The 18,244-nt window shown below is 34.5% G+C and overlaps 1 protein-coding gene across 2 annotated transcripts in view; it reads left to right on the top strand.

Moving 5' to 3' along the window:
• Positions 1 to 18,244, top strand: part of Noa36 (zinc finger protein 330 homolog Noa36) — a 269,801-nt gene that overhangs the window by 72,931 nt on the left and 178,626 nt on the right. For both annotated transcript variants that reach the window (XM_090401473.1, XM_090401474.1), the window contains exon 5: positions 12,982 to 13,061. In XM_090401473.1, coding sequence (XP_090257599.1) covers positions 12,982 to 13,061 — 80 coding nt within the window. The remainder of the gene's footprint in view (positions 1 to 12,981; positions 13,062 to 18,244) is intronic.

The following is an 18,244-nucleotide window of genomic DNA, read 5'->3' as shown; positions in this document are numbered from 1 at the left end:
GAGGAAAGATTGAGAAGATGGAACTTGCAGCGTCTGGTGGACAAGAGGAAGAGGGGAGACATGATAGAGTTAGTAAGGGGTTGTTATAGGATCAGTGCTGGAGAGGTTCTACAGAAAATAGTGGGAGATTAAGGGAGAACCAGAGGTCATCCCTGGAAACTGTATAAAGAGGGTTTGAGTAAGGGAGTGAGAAGCAGGTTTTTTTCCATGCGGAGTTGTGAATGATTGGAATGCTTTGTCTGAGAGTGTGGTGTCTACAGAGAATTTGAGTGTGTTTAAAGCATGGTGTGATGAGCTGTGTGTATGATAAAAGTACCTCCCAAATCAGTCTTTGACTCCATGGGATCTTGGGTAATAATAATAATAATAAATAACTGAGGTTTGCTGACGATGTTGTACGTTTTGATGCAGAATCAACAAATGCACAAAAACATCTCAATCTACTAGAGGCACAAGCTAAACTTATTGGTCTGCCGATCAACATTCAAAAGTCCAAAGCATTCTCAATAGGTTAAGAAAACTTTATACTTCATATCAACAATAAACTATTAGAAAGAGTAAAGGACTTTCAATACCTTAAGTCGTACATCGGCAATACAGAAAATGATATTAGAAAATGTAAACATCTGGCTCTAGTCTTCCATAACAAATTCTGCCCCATCTGGAAATCATCATTAATATCATTAAAGACAAAATTAAGACTATACCATGCAACCAGTAGATCCATCTTTTTGTATGGTTCTCAAACCTGGACAACTAGCACCAAAAAAAAACAAAAAAACTATGGATCTAATTAACTCCTTTAGAACTATATGTCTCAGACTGATCCTTGGATAGACTTGGATGGACCATGTCACTAACTCTGCTGTGCTTAATTTGGCTAAGCAAGAACCACTTGTCAATATTGTCAAAAAAACTACACCTCAGATGGCTTGGACATCAACTCAGACATCCTGAAGTCTCACCCTTTTTTGGAATCCCTCATTCTGTACAAACCAGAAGATGGCAATCACAGTAGAGGAAAACCATGCAAACAGTTTTGGCAATACATATGTGAAACCATTAATACGCTGAACTGTAAAACTCCATCTGACATCTACCAGTTAGCTCAAGATGGAGAGACTCGGAAGACCATAATTTGCAATCCTTAATTTTTGATATAAATCTCTTTTCCCTTTTCACATTGTATCATATTGTGAATAAACTATGATGATGATGTCTTAGTAGGCTGATCATATTTCCTTGAAGCAAAAACGGGACGGGGGTAATGTTCTGGACTCTAAATTGTTTATAAGATTTTCAGTGTTCATGGCTACTTTTGTAGCTGAAATATTATCTTTTTCAATTAAGCTAATGTATGTTTGGAACGTAGACACTTGATCTCTTGCAAATGACAACCACAATTTCAAACAGGGATCTTCAAACAATTTTTGCAACATAATAGGGCATTTTTCTTGAGAAAGAAAATAAAAACGAAGCCCATCAAACATGCTTAAAATTCTGTCATTTGATGTACCCAAGGACAAAAATCTTGTATTTACATGCTTTAACAGTTTAGCGTCATTGTTTCCTCTAAAGTCATAAAAGTTTTTCAGTTCTTCAACTCTGACTGTGTATATATTGGTAAACAGTCGACAGTGCACAGGAGACAATTGTGTATAATGTGTGCCTTACAACCAACACCAATAATCTGCCTCTTCAGTTCAGTTTCAAGTTTTTGCCACACATTATTTTTGCCAAGTCTTTTACAACCACCAAAATTGGTGTTCTTGTTATCTGCACACCAAGCAACAGTTTTGTTTTGTAAGGCAAATTTGGCACTTACTTCCTTCAACACTGTAGGTAGAATGTTTTACCAGGTAAGGAAATAAAGTTTTGTCTTGAACACCACAATTTGGCAAAAAGTACTGCACAACAATTGGAAAAAGTTTGTCTTTTTTGTTTGATGCATATAAACTGACTGTAATGCTTTTTGTTTTATTCAAATTTTCTATTACTTTGCCTAATATGTATGGTGATAAAACGTTGGTAATTATTGCTTCTGATTTGGTACGTGCTGAAGAAAATTTTGGTTCATAAATTTTATTTATCAATGTCGACAAGCCATCATTTGTGTGAAAACTTTGGCCATGATGCACAGTATGATAAGCAACAAGATCTTCACTTGCTGCAATTTTATCTCTTTCACTATCATGTCTCACCATAAATGAGTGAATGTTTTTAACTGAAGCCAGAGTCTTTTCAGCATCCTTATGTTTCTGGCTATGTGGATGTTGTTTGATGTTGCTTCTGCCTCCATGAGCAATGGAAAAATGGACATTACAATGTTGGCATACCATACCGCTTTTATTCTATCACTACACAGCTTGTCCAGTTTAATAAATTTGAATTCTTTCTGGGGGTCATCTTTAAAACAGCAATTTTGCCCCTTTGCCATTGCAAGGGGAGATTTAAAGTCTTAAAAAATAAGACTTAAAATTTTAAAAAATAAGATTAAAACTTAAAAAAAAATATGAAATTTAAACCACCAGCATTGAATAACAAAGCCACCGATTAGCATACAGGCAAAACAAAAACTAATGCTACAGCAAAACAGACACCGCGTGTGAGACGTGCTGCGATTCCATAGATATACAAATTACTGGTATCCTTGATATTAATATACGATTATAGGTTACGAATAATAATTTATGATTGACCAATATTAAAGTAGATTTATAGTTTTTATTAAGATTGAAATTTTTGTTAAAATAACGGGACAGCCGGGAAATATGAAAAAACAGTACGTATGGTCACCCCATGTCTTAGTGACTGACTTGAAATATAGGATTCATTAAACTTGTGTTTAATTATTATTTGTGGTGTTTTTATTCCATTAAACCCTATAATGAATTCCAACCAGCACATAAGTATAAATATTCAATTGTTCATGCTCTTTTCTAATAAGTCCCATTGAGCACTAATATTGAAGCCATTGCTGGTCTCCTCACGGTATGATCTCTTATTATGGTATGCTACATGGTCTACCACCTAGTGTAAGATGTGTATCCCAGGATGACCTTAATGGAATCATGATGAAGTCACCCCTGTACTCTTAATGGCGGACTTAAATGGCCACATCACTCTATGCAGTGCACAATTTAATATCAGAAGAATGTTGCAGCATAGGCTCAACAACAATAATATTTCTCTTCTAAACAATAGAAATAATACCCTTCATATGCCTACCCAACACATTCACTGCTGTCAACTTCACTGCCCCTCTTCTCACTGTTTAAATTGGAAGTAGAAGATAACATGTATGAGAGCAGTCATTTTCCAATGATATTTCTGTCACAAATGTCACAATGTAATATAAATTAAGTTGAGTGGAATATTAACGAATCATATTACATAGTATATAATACATGCTGCTACAGGCCCATCATGGGAAGGGAGGGAGTGACTAATATTCCAGTGGCAAACATCATGACACTGGTAGACAAACAACGAACTATACCAGATAAAACCTGTAAACTGTGGCAGTTCCAGTGTGTGCTGTATTTGTAGAGTTGTTCAACCCAGCTATTGTAGGATAATGATTTACCTGTATGTGAGTATCATTTTAACAGTTCATCATATTTTAAATTATATTTCATCATATTTTTATAGTTTTGACTGTCATCATTATTTTAATGTCCACAGCCATTATTTTATGATTCTCCTTTGGTGTTATAGTGTTATAATGTTTATAAATTTTTATAAGAAATTAATAAGTTATTAAGAAATTATTAACTTATAAAGTTATATAAAACTTTATGAAGAAATTATAAGAAATTACATAAGTATATACCATTTTAGAAATTAAAAGTAAATTAAAAGCATATTCTAATATACTTTTAATTTAATTGTTATTATTGCTGTTGTTGTTACACCCTTCATGGAGTCAGCAGGTTTATCATGGGAGGTTTGTATACCAATTTACAATGATGGCCCTTCTTATCAACCTCACTTCTGTGTTACTGTGAAAGCAAATTTCTAGTCTTAACTCTCTCACTCTTCTTTTTTGCTTCCAACAGTTCTTGCATATCCTCTCGCACACATTCTCCTTCGTACATGGGAAATATTATTTTGTTATATTCTCATTGAGTATGCTTCTTATCCTAGAATCACCATATAAAACTTTCTTCCTGCTTCTTCTCTTGCACCTCTTTTTTTTTTTTTTCTACTGTACCACACACCAGTCATTTCTCCATAGATGAGACTCATGAAACAAAATTTATTTATAGAAAATAATAATGGTTACCAATATCATCATAATCAAATTCTTGATACACCTGCATAAATACACATCAGGATTCTTTATAGTATAGTGTGATAGTATTGCATGCTTAAGTTTATGTTATTAATAACTCTCTATCAATAATTTTCTCCCAAGATTAGTATCATCAGATTTTATATATTAGTCAGCTAAGAGACTTCTAACTATACCAGTCCACCTAGATCTTAGTCTTCCTCTGGATCTGTTTTTTACATTGTGGTATAAAACACCTGCTTTGCTAATTATTCTTCTCACCTGTTTAAATGACCATACCACTTAAGGTTACTTCAATTCATACATTCTTCAATGATAATGATGTCAGATTCTTATCTAATATCTTCATTTCTCATATGATTCTACCAATGATGCCATCCATTTATGTGATAATTTTTCTCAAAACTTTTATATCCATGATCTCTATCTTTGATCGAGCGTTTTATTTGTAACCCAACTAAGCTAAACTTAGTTGAGTTACAAATAAAATTTTTAAAATGTTTGTCTTTTTATTACTAATTTTGATGGCAAATTTGTTACAGCAGTTATTCACTTTGGTTAAAGTTCTGAAGACTTTGTCTGAATTCTGTGAAGATGGAGAAGTGTGAAGAGCATCTAGAAGCAAGTAACCAAGATGGCAGATCTATTGGAATGCTCCCCAAAGAATAGATTGAAAATGTACAGGCTTCAAAAACTAACCAACAGGCATAAAAGATGGGACACAATAGAAACATAAGTTATGTTATTATAGGATTGACACAAAAGATTTCAATACATAGCACAAAGAGAGAAAGGAAAAAAACAAGAGGATCACTTCTGGAAATTATATAAGAGCATGGTCAGCAAGAGGTTGTTATGATTAGATTTCTTGCTTGAAAGGAGGTGCATGGGTAGAATGAGTCGCCAAGATATGGAGTGCTTTGTTGGTGAATGAATTCAAGGGAAGGTATGATATCTATTGCTTGAACAGTGGTTAGAGTAAGTCTATCCTAATGAGTCCTTGACTCCATGAAGATGCCCAGAAATAATATCACCTCATAAAGAGCCCAGATTAACATATCCCATTTTGATATCAGACTTAGTGCCACTTTCCTTCATAATGCAATCCGTATAGATGATGAATAACAGTGAAGATGGTGTGGTGTGCACCCTTGTCTTTCATCTGATTTTACTTCAAAACATTTCTTATATTTCCTTCAGTTCTAACTATTGATTTAAAACTGAAATATAATTTATATTTTATTGTATAATGTGTTATTTACCCTGTGTAAATGTAGTGTTTTGAACACTTTTTTTGATACCTTATCATATGCCTTTTTCAGATTTACAATATTTAAATGCCAATTTCCTGCGATTTCTCCACTCATTGTCATAAAGTAAAAATTTCATTCAGACAACCTGTTTGGCCTGACTCCAGTTTGTTCTTCCCTGAGTTTCCCTACCACATTTTTCTCATCCTTTACTGAATTGTGCTTGCATATATCATATCTAAAAATCTAGCAAGGAAAATACTTTGTAATTCTCACATTCAGTTTTATTTTCATTTTTATAGATGTGTACTATTGAGAACTGTACTCAAATCATATGGAATATGATCTTATGAATAGACCTGGTAATTTATGCAATGTAAATGTTGTAAAACTTTGACACCTCTATATTTTGTTTTATAGGATAGGTTTTGACAAACTTTTTCGGTATATGATTGGACAAGAACAAGGGAGGTTGTGTAAGGAAGTGGTTTGCAAGAGCATAGAGACTAGGTTTTTAAATGAGTGGAATTTTGAATCAGTGGAATGAAATGCCAGAGGTGGATGTGAGAGCTCTACTACCAATTCAGTGAACAAGAATTGGTATGAGAAACGTTGTTTTTAGTGTCAGCTCCTTACAGTGGGTTTTTGGACTTCATGGAGATGTCTGTGTATCATTAATAATAATGTTGAGCATTTCTCGTTGAATATAATCTCTTCCAGCTGTGTTATCTCATTTCAGTTTCTGATAGCTTTTTTTTTTTTATCACTGTTAAGAACAGTGGTTCTGTCACTGCTTGTCAGTTTCTATGTTTACCAAAGTCTTTGCAAATTTTGGACATTGAAAGGATGGAAGGAGGACTTCTCAAAACAGTAAATAGAAGGTAACGTTCCTGGAAAATGAGGAAGAGGTTAAACCATCAATGAGATAGATGAATGGATGATGTGTCTGATCTTCGGAGAGTTGAAGCCTTCAGAAAAACATACACCAGGACAACCTGGTGAGGACCGTTTGGCACATCACCGAGCAGAAGTTTTCAATTATAGACTAGTCTTTATATCTGCAATTGTGATCAAAGGATTGAAAAATTTGATTAGAAATAGTATACAGGATTGAGATGATAAACAAGATTCTCTATGATGGTCAGCATGGGGTTTGTGAAGGGCAGGTCTTGTTTTAGCAATCTGCATATGTTTTATGATAAGGTGAAGAATGTGTTGGATAAGGGAGAATCATATACAGTGATACTCTTGAATTTTGCAAGAGCATTTGATGGATGATAAGTTGGAGTGCAAGTTGCGGAGGACAGGAATATACTATATTGGTCTCTGAACAATACCAGCAAGTTGTGTATGATGAAGCCATGTGTCAGGAAAGTTAGGTGATCAGTGGCATATCACAGGGCTCTGTTCTTGGGCCCCCTACTGTTTAACTTGTTTGTTAATGATATTTCATGTGGATTGACTGGGGATCTCCAAATGTTTGACGATGATGCAAAGTTAGATAGAATTATCAGTAGGGCCGATCTTAATTCTCTACAGGAACATTTTAAATAGACTTTTAGCTTGGACAAATGAGTGGGGTTGCAGTTTTAATGTTAATAAATGCAAGGCATTACACTTTGAGATACAGAGATAGGAGGCTACATACTGTATTGGTGGAGCCGTACTTCAGGAAGTGGATGAGATTGATTATCTTGGAGTGATGGTGGACAGTGGATGCACATTGTATAGCTGCTATGATAAAAAGTATATTGACATGTAGGGATAAGGAGGTGATGGTGCCTCTATATAAGGCATTGGTCAGACCACATATGGATTATTGTGCTCAGATTTGAGTCACCTAGCTTTCATTGTGATATTGATATGGAACCACTAGAGAGGGTCCAAAGACAAATAACCAAAGTGATATCAGGACTCTGGAGTGTTGGTTATGGAGAGCATTTGAGAGAATGTGGATTACAGAGGTTGGTGGATAGGAGGAAAAGAGAAGATATGATAGAGACCTTCAAGTTGGTTAAGAGATTCTATCAAGTTAATACAGAAGAAATTATAAAAATAGTGTATGTTAAGGTGGGATGAACAATAGGCTATCCCTGAAAGTTGTATAAAGATGTGGTGAAGAAGGGTGTGGGGAGTAGATTTTTTACATGGAGAGTTGTTGGTTGAGTGAAATGCATTGTGAGTGCAGGTAGTGTAAATAACTTCAAAGCTCATTATGATAGACATGTTGCTGGTTGAGTGGGCCTCCCACAATGAGTCTGTTGACTCCATGGAGGTTAGCAAATAATAATAATAATTTGTTTAGCTACTTTTACATATAACTTGAGCTTTCTTAGATTTTTCTCTGTATTCTCTGAGAACATATGACTGATTTCCTAGGAAGTTTTGATATGATTTCTTTACCAGGACTGTCTCTTTAACTTCTTGAGCCTACCTTTGGTTTTTTAATCCTTGCAGATAACTTCATTACCTATACTTAAATCAGCCATTGTTTTCTTCATATTTTGCCATTGTCTCCAAGAAGAATACAGTTCACAGCTCTAATTGTTTTTAGAACTTTCTTTTCAATGTAATATTCCTCATTACTCTGATCAAAACTAAATTGTGATCATTTGCTATTTCAAGTTTCCTATATACTCTTCTACCCTGAACCAGTCTGAAGATATTGTTATCAGCAATAACACAGTCAGTAAGACTTGTTTTATATTTTTTGTGTGTATCCTTCCATGTGGATTTGTGCATGTTATTATGTTTGAACAGAATTCCAGTCAGTATGTACCATTGTTATTAGCTTTTCTGCAGTTTTTTTCTGAAACATTTTTATGGTATTCCCATCCTAATCTGCTATTTTGATTTCCAAGAACAGTTTTTTCTTTTTCTTTATGTCAGCTTGCTTCTCTCCATATCTGTTTATTGGATGTCATTGGATGCTATATGGTTACCAAGTTGCTTGGTGCTGTGCATACCAGTCCTCCCTAGGCAGTCCTATTGTATGCTTTTCTGGAAGCTTGAACTCTCTGAAAATCAGACACACGATCCATCCATCTCATTGACAGTCTACCCTTTCCTCTTTCCAAGAACTTTATCTTCTATTACTGTTTTGAGAAGTTCTCTTTCCATTTTCAATGGGTCCAAAGTATTTTACCTTTGTCAGTATCCTTAAGGAGCCTTAAAGACCCACTGATCCTTTCTAGCACCCATCTGTTTGTCTACCCCTTCAGTATATGATATCCTCAATAGCCTTTTGTAACATGATAGCTCAAAAGCAGCTATCCTTTTTCTATTAGATGGCTTCTTTAATGACTAAAAAATTTCTCTATTTCCTCCTTTGCAGAGAATTCTATGAACTCATAGACACAAATAAATCTCATTGTCTAATTCCTCATTTTGAAAATTTCCCACATTACTCTGTTTGAAATTGACTGCAATGCAAAAAGTTTAGCTTCATGTTTAGTGTTGAATGCTGGAACTACTCTTTCATTTTCCTGGTATTTATTGTCTGAATATTATTGTTATTAACATCTGACCTCCTTGGAGTCAGACTCGACATGGGATGTACACAAACATAACTCATCCAACCGTGCTGAATTGAACTGATTCAGTGTGTCTACATTCACACGCACTCAGGCAATGCATTCCATTGACCATCCACTCTTTATCATAATCTTTATGGTTCCAATAAAGAACCTTCTTACTCCTCTACTCCTACTCTCCTTATACAGTTTCCAGGGATGGCTTCTACCCCTCTCTCCCATTCCATAAAAAATCTCTTTCATGTCAGCATGATAACAACCCCTGACTAACTTATGCCTCAATTATACCCCTCCCCTTCCTCTTCTCCTATTCATGGGGCTTTGCAATTTGCATCCTCTCAATGTATCCTCATACTCCACATTCCAAAGACCACTGACCATCTTTGTGAATATTCTGGCATATTTAATATGGAATATTCTGTTATCCTAGAGAAATACAGATGTTATGTGTATTTCTCTGGTTTGTGTATATTTTGCTCCATTTTTCAAGAATTTTATTTTGTTTGCTGAGACTCAGTATACATAACATCCAATCATTATCGATATTATCCACACTTTCAGGAATCCTAATATTTCCTCTTGGTAATATCAGCCTAAGTTGGCATGCCATTTCTGTAATTTTTCTGCCAGTTCTACTTCTTTTCTATTGCTCTTACTTATACTGATGTACTATCTTCATTTCTGATGTTAAGTTTGAGTTTGTTACATAACTGAGTTTACATTATTTGCTCTGGTTCCCTAATGAAAACATTAAGAATCTTGTAAGTTAAGGGGATAAAAATCCCTTATTGTTTTTCAGCCAGTAAGCGAAACTAAGATCGAAGACTACGATCTGTAATGTTTCATGCCGACGAACTGTCAGCGTATCCAAGCGTAAGTGACCACATCCCGGCAACTCATTGCAAAGGTGGAGCAAGATCCCTCACTTATATCAACCTCGCCAGAAAAAAATAGCCGTTTGGCTTTTCATCTTAGTTATACTATGTTATAATAATAATATAATATAGTGACACACCTTTCGGGCAGTCGTATAGCAAAAGTATGTAAGTTTTCTTCACTTAAACTCTGATATTCTGGGTCTAGCTACTCACTGATGAGACATCAAAAAAGGTTGAAACCGGTCTGGGTAGTGACCTCTCCTCATAATGTAAAACAGTACTACATCTCTTAAGAGCTGTGTGTTTTACATTATGAGAAAATATCAAGAACAGTGAGGGATCTTGCTCCACCTTTGCAATGAGTTGCCGGGGTGTGGTCACTTACGCTTGGATACGCTGACAGTTCGTCGGCATGAAACGTTACAGATCATAGTCTTCGATCTTAGTTTCGCTTACTGGCTGAAAAACAATAAGGGATTTTTATCCCCTTAACTTATATCAACCTCGCCAGAAAAAAATAGCCATTTGGCTTTTCATCTTAGTTATATTAAGAATCTTGGTTAACCAGGCAGTGCCACAGCCATCATAACATTTCATCTTGGCTACCATTTTGTTTTTGATTTAAGCCAATACTACATAGGGTACACAAATTGCTGCCCCATTCTCATTTATTTCAGAATCCAGGTGGATACCGATAATGGGTTGAAGGTGAGGATTGGACATTCAATCAGAAACCCCGATTTTTGGAAAGAAAAACACAATACCGTGTGTTTTCATTTAAATTTGTTTTTATTATTGTTTACCCTGTCAGGCTGTTTTCCTCAGATCATCAAGTTCAGTATTTTAAGAAAGTGATTTAAATTAATACTTTTGTTTACAGTGTGTGTAGAGAGAGAGTACTAAAAGAATTAATCTAGTTTCTTTCTGTCAGGAGGGGAGGGGTCTGAAAAATTGTGATAAACATCTAGAACAAAAATTAATTAATTTTATTAATTAATTAAATAATTTTATTACCGTATATGTCAGCATATAAGATGACTCTCAAATACTACAGAAAACCCCTTGAAATCATGGGTTGTCTTATACGGTGAATATAAAAGGGGAAGCTTAATTTCTTGGATGAACATTTAGGCAGTTACAATACATTGCTATATAAGAAAATAGGCAGTATTTATAAACAAATCAGATTAATTTTTTGTTACATTAATTTATTTAAAATATTACAATAGATGTAAGTCTTAAAAAACAAATAATTATTAACCTCAATTTTCATGTTAATTTTCTTCATCATCTGTTGAAAATAGTTCTTCAGATTCATTTAAGTGTTTAAATGATCGTCATATGGATCCCAGTTTGAATTCGGTAAATTGATTTCATTTCATTGTCATTAGTGTCCCACAACAGATCATCTTCTGTACCATACATAAGATTAGAGATACCACACTTTTTAAATTATTTTATTACAGTCTACTTTTACTTTATTCCGTGCTTTGATCACAAAATTGCACAACGTATCAAGTGATGCAGCATGCATAGATCCACCATTTGTAAATGATTTTTCACAGTCAACATCCAATTATTCCACTCTTCTCGCATATGGTCTTTAAATGGTTTATTCAAGCAGATGTCTAGTGGTTGCAATATAGAAGCTAAACCACCTGGTATAACAGCAATTTTCGTGTTTTTTTTCTAGAAGACTTTTAGTATTCTCAGTTAAATGACTATGAAACATATCCCATACTGATAAACTGTGTTTCTTCATTATACCACCTGGTCGTATGTTCCACGCATTATTTATCTATAATTTCACACCATTTTCATCCATCCATCCTTTTTCGTGAAATGTACAAAAACACCTGAAGGAAATTTTATCTTAGGTTTAGTTTTACGTTTGAAGATGATCATTGGTTCTAACTTGGTTCCATCAGCCAAACATGACAACACAACCGTAAACCTTGCTTTTTCATGATTCGAACTAGCAAACTTTTACTACCTTTAGACTTCACTGTTTTATTACTTATCATATCAAAGCTCATAGGAGTTTCATCCATATTTCCAATATTTGACAATGGAACATAAATTTCTATTGCGGAAACAATAAAACGATTACACCCTGAAGTAGCTTGAAATTCTATACTTTCATCTGGATTCAATCTTGACCGTTTTAATGCATATGTTCTAATCATATTTCTTGTAACAAGATAACCATTTTGTCTTTGTTTGAATACCCATTCTGCAATGTGATTTTCCAATTGCAGCCATTGGGGTGATCCCCGTTCTCATTGCACATTTTTTCTTTGGCAATTTTTTAAAATCTTCTTTCTTCCTTCATTCTGTTACCATCTTCTCAGTTATGTCAAACTTTCTTGCAGCAGCACAGTTATTAGTTTGCTTTGCCATTTTAATTACCCTTATTTTAAATCGAGCTTCACACTTTCTTCGTTTTGTTGCTGGTTCCATGATTTTAAATAACACTTTTAATAATCCTAAAATTTAAAAAAAAATGCAAAATTAATAATTAATTAAAATTGTTGCTAATCACTTTTAATTAGGGTAATTCACTTAAATACTAAATCTATGCTATGCAAAAAAAAATGGATATAACAACAATAACTAAATACAAGAAAGAAGAAATTGGAGGTGTTGTCTTATGCAACCGACATAAGCTTAAAACCTAAAAATAGCCTAAAATTTAGGCCTCGTCTTATACACTGGTCTTCCTATACGCTGACATATATGGTAGTTAATTTATAATTAAATTATTAATTATTAATTAATAATTTAATAATTAATTTATTTATTGATTAATTAAGTTATATTCTAAGAGAAAAAGAACAAATTATTAGATTTTGACAAAACTTGGGGGTTAAAGGTTAAACCTTTAACTCCCATGTTAGTTATATTAGTTGCTTTAATATAATTTTTGTTCTAGGTGTTTATCAGAACTTTTCAGACCCCTTCCCCCTCATATATCAGTTCTTTCTCTTTTAAGTGTATTTATATATAAAATATAAATCACTCTGCAGGTAAGACCAAATGCATGTTGAAAACTGGTGACTGTGTTGTAAGACATCCTGGAATCTATGCAACCGGACTGGGAATGGTGGTGAGTTTTTATTAGTGTAACTATGCAATTCATATTGTATATTGTTCCAATAAATTTACATACATTCTTTTAGATCAGTATAGATGATTTATTTTTAAAATATGTGCAAGTTATTGGGTGTGCATTGTTTTTTGCATGAATTATACTGATTTTTATTATTTCCCTAAACATCATCGAAAGCTGTTTAGTATTGACTTAATAATTTGTGGAATATCCATCATTTTGATTAAAAAATAACTTAAACTTACTTGATCTTAAGTTTACATGATGGTTCACATATTTTCATCTTTGAGTATTTCAAATATACCAACCAAATATAGCATTCTCCTTCATTGTTGTTTTCTAGTAAATCCTAAAACAGATTGTTCCCCTACTCTATGCGGAGGTATTCAAAGTTATCCTGCAATTAATTGCAATGGACCAATTAAGATGAGTGCTGATGCGCTATGCTTTCATACGTTTTCTCAAAACTTTCATACATCGATAAAATGCAATCACACGGTCATGGGCATCCGTTGGGGGGGGGGCACTTCTCCCAGGGATCGATTAAAAAATTCCACAAATTATAATCGTAAATTGATTGAGATATGTAATCTTACACCCACGACCCTGGGAACGCTTTGTCTGTCTTAAAATTTTAATATGGGTTGGCCTGTTTCGGCCCACGGCTGGGTAGCCAATAGAACAAGTGTTTTATTGCAGCAATAAAACATGCTCCTGTTTTTGGTCATCTTTTTATGATTTGTGAACAGTGACAGGTTAGTTTGCCCTCTGTATCTAGGGAGTTACTTGAGTTAAGTGTGAATTGTAAATTTATAGTGAAACAAATTTAAACAGAAAAATACATTTTTAAAAGATAGGCTGTATGTAATTTAATATTATTTATTTTACTTGTTAATTTTATGATATTTCGTTTTTAAACTGAAATAATTTAATTTAGGATTAATTAATTAGTTGATTTTTAATAAAATATGCCAGTCATTTTTTTAATAGTCATATCCCGAAATTACGCGGTAGGTGGGATGAACAAAAAGCGCGTAAGTCAAATTCGCATAACTAGTGAAGGGTAGGTCATGCCTCAGTAACTTGCTCACGTATTATAACACAGTGACGGCTGAACTGGATAAGGGTAATGGGTTTACGGTGATTCTACTGGACCTTGCCAAGGCCTTTGACAGGATTCCACATGGAATTCTAATCAGTAAATTGCAGCATATGGGAATGGACATAGGGTTGGTGAGATGGATAGGAGGGTGGTTGACGGAGAGATATCAGAGAGTGGTTTACTCGGGAGTAGAGTCCACAAGACGGCCTGTGACTAGTGGTGTGCCACAAGGATCTGTTCTTGGACCACTGCTGTTTAATTTGTTCATAAATGATATAGGAAATGATCTGAGAGGAACAGTTCATTTGTTTGCGGATGATGCGAAGTTGGGTAGGGCAATAGTGAATGCAGATGACGTCAAAATTTTGCAGGATGATTTGGATAGATTGGAGGTCTGGGCTAAGGAGAATGGATGTCAGTTTAATGTGGAAAAATGTAAGGTTATGCATTTTGGGGTGAAAAGATTGGCGGCAGTTTACTGCATTGGTGGAACCGTGCTCCAGGAAATTGATGAGGCACGAGATTTAGGAGTGTTGGTAGATAAGGAATTGAAATTTAGGGGACACATTGCAAAAGTGACCAAAACAGCTCATCAAATCACTTGGTTGCTGAAGAATACGATGACAAGCAGAGACAAGCAGGTTATTGTTCCTCTGTATCGAGCCTTGATAAGACCCCATCTAGACTACTGTGCTCAGATTTGGTCACCTAGGTTTCTTCTTGATGGGGAGGAGGTGGAGAGGATCCAGAGGAGAGTGACCAAGATGATAGCAGGTCTGTGGAATGAACCGTATGAGAACAGGTTGAGGATTTGTGGGTTGCAAAAATTGGTTGATAGGCGGAGGAGGGGAGATATGATTGAGACATTCAAATTACTGAAGGGTTTCTATAAAATTAATTCAGAAGATATTTTTGAGAACAGGGCTGGTTGTGGGAGGACTAGGGGACATCCATGGAAACTGGGCAAAAGTGTGGTTAGTAAAGGTGTTAGAGCTGGGTTCTTTACTTTTAGAGTAGTGAATGAGTGGAATGCGCTCCCTGAGTCTGTGGTGAATGCTGTGACAGTGAATGAGTTTAAGGCGAGGTATGATAGATACTGTATGAATGTCAAATAGTTGTGATGAATATGATTTGGGGCCTCCCTCGATGAGTCCAATGACTCCCTGGAGTTGCCCGTAATAATAGTAATAATAATAGTAATAACTTGGGTATAATTTTGCATACAAACATACAAAATATTAGTTAATTGGGACCAGAGGTTTACAAAAACACCTATATTTTTTAAGAAATATCATAATTGTAGTTTTTCGTACATAAAAAAAAAAAAAGAAAGTTATTTCGATTTCAATAGTTTCATAAAATCTAATAGATTCGTCTGACAGCATAATGTCTTTTTCTTGTCATGCAAAATTTCTTCATAGCAAGATAATGATTTTTTTATTCCTTGCCTTGTGGCTACAATTCGTTCCTCATTAGAATCTATGTCCTCCAAAATCTGTAAACCTTTCTTTTATGATTGTTCTTACTGTGGATTCCTGTAGATAGAACTTCTTTGCTAGCTCACAAATTTTCATTCCGCCTTCAAAATCCTTAATAATGTTGAGTTTTGTTTCCAAAGTCAATGTTTTTCTTTTCTTGCTAGCTGTAGAAGAATTGGACTTGCTTCTTTTGGACGACATTATTAATTTTTATGTGATAAAATTTTTATGAAGAACATAACATTAAACAATCGCAAGGTTTATTGACTATAAAATTCGTGTATGAATGGAGACCGCGCAAAACATGTCAGTACTTGTTCACAGCATCTTTCCAGCGCCGGCCCCATTCACTGGTGAATGCGGCCGGCGCTGGAAAGATACGACTAGTGGTGAGGCGTGAAGCGGGACAGGAATACGTACATATATGAAACCACGTAACTACGGATTCACGTAAGTCGGGGTATGACTGTATATGAAATTGTGCCAAAAACTATTAATTCTGAATACTTTTTTTTTCCCCCAAGAATTAAAGATCATTAAAATCGATGCAAGATGAAAATAATGTATTTATAGTTTACATTGACAAATAATTACATCAAGAAAAAAGCTAAAAAATGCTTATTGATGTATTATTTAATTAAATCAATACTTATAAAAATTTATTGATGTAATTATTTGTCTCCAAGCTTTGCCCCCCTCCCGGAAAATTTTCTGTGGATTCATGCCCATGCATATAGACCAATTGACATGAAATCTGTAGCACGGATTGCATAACCTACATGACAGCACACCCAACCAAAATGAGCATGCGACACCACTGATATATATATATGTATATTTTTTTTTCACCATCCTGGACTTTTCACTTAATCCAAGAAGTAGATATCTGCCTAGATACTGAATAAATGAGGATGGGCTTGCAATTAAGATTCTAGTCATCCAAATTGTATTCATGTTAAACAAGATAAACCAAGATAAAATAATAGTACAACATGATGGAATTTTATGCTTTCTCTGGCATCACCCAATTAAATAAAACTCCCACTGTTTTTGTCAGGGAACCAACCTCACAAAAACAACCTCAACATCAGCAGAGTTTGAGATTGGCATCATCAATATAAGAAACAAGCATCAAACAGAATGGGAGAGGAAAGGTTAGCAAAATGAGTATTTTTTACCAGAATTGGTAGGAAAAAAAAACCAGAGGAAAACTAAGATTTAAGTGGATGGAGACGAAAGCCTCTTAGAAGACTAAAATATAAGATCTGAGAGTATTGGAGTCCTGATTGATAACAAATTAATTTGGAGGAACATTGTCAATAGGAAGTTAGGTACATGAAAAGTTTACATTGTTACTATTATAATATCCTGTATACCTCCCCACTTCCCTCAACAGAAATTTGATGATGATGAAAATGCTATTGATGTAATATGTTGTTGATTGATGCTAGTATAAGCTGGATATGAAAGTCAGCCTAAGAAGGATATTGGAACATTATCAAAAGTAAGAGGGAGCAAAATAAGATCATTTTTCAAGTTAATAACACAGGACTGTGTTTTAATAGCTTTGAAATTCACAAAGTCATCTTTGCTCCCCCCCCCCCCACTTGAGAATATGAGGAGATCGGTTATTAAGATACTAGTTATGGAAGACTTTGAAGCTTCAATCATTTGAGTATTCCATGATTTTTTAAATGAAGAAGAGGAATAGAGGTGCTTTTATCAGCAAAACTATGAATAAGATTTGAAGTGAGAGAGAGAGAGAGAGAGAAAAGCATGGGTTAAGAGTTCAGAATCCTGGAGTACTTGAGCATTGATAAAGAAATCTAAAGCTGATAATCCATTCACAAAGGACAGGAGAGAGAAGAGAGAGAGAGAGAGAATAAGTTTAATCCTCAGGAAGTTGTTGTTGAATTCTCAGTGCTGGACATGATCTTGGAAATATCATGCTTTGACAAAAGCACACAGTCTGTCAGAAGACATCACATAAGATGTAGTTGAGATAGCTGAGGCGGAATATAATCAAAGAGGAAGAATGTTGGGGTTCATGTAGAAATAACAGATCAGGTTTTGATATTAAGTGGTAGTATTTATCATTAATGTTTGAATTGATGCCTTGGAAGTTGGTGAAATAATTGTTTTTTATGGTGTTATTTTGTTATATATATATATATATATATATATGCACATACTATACTCTACACAGAACTGTGGACAGATAAATATTTTAAAAAAGACAACTGGCAAACATTTAATGAAAATGAAAAGGAAATAACTAAAGAAGAATTAGAAATCAGCCTGAAAGAAACAAGAAACGGAAAATCACCTGGAGAAGATAAGCTAGGTTCAGAACTATATAAATATGCAGGAACAAGATTCAAAGAAAGACTCCTATTATTTTTAAATAAAATTTATACAACTGGTAACTCCCCCCCCCCCCCCAATAGAATGGAAAAAAGCAATTGTGATTCCTATCTTTAAAAAAAGTAATAGAGATAATCCTAAAAACTATAGAGGTATCAGTATACTAAATTCCTGTTACAAAATATATAGCAGAATTTTAAATAGCAAACTAATGAAATATTCTGAAAACTTTATTT

This window comes from Typopeltis vanoorti, chromosome 12 (assembly GCF_054136105.1).
Source record: "Typopeltis vanoorti isolate ZY-2024b chromosome 12, IOZ_Tvanoo_1.0, whole genome shotgun sequence".
NCBI lineage: Eukaryota > Metazoa > Arthropoda > Arachnida > Uropygi > Thelyphonidae > Typopeltis > Typopeltis vanoorti.
Note: the sequence above shows the minus strand (reverse complement) of the source record. Positions and strands in the feature narration are given on the sequence as shown.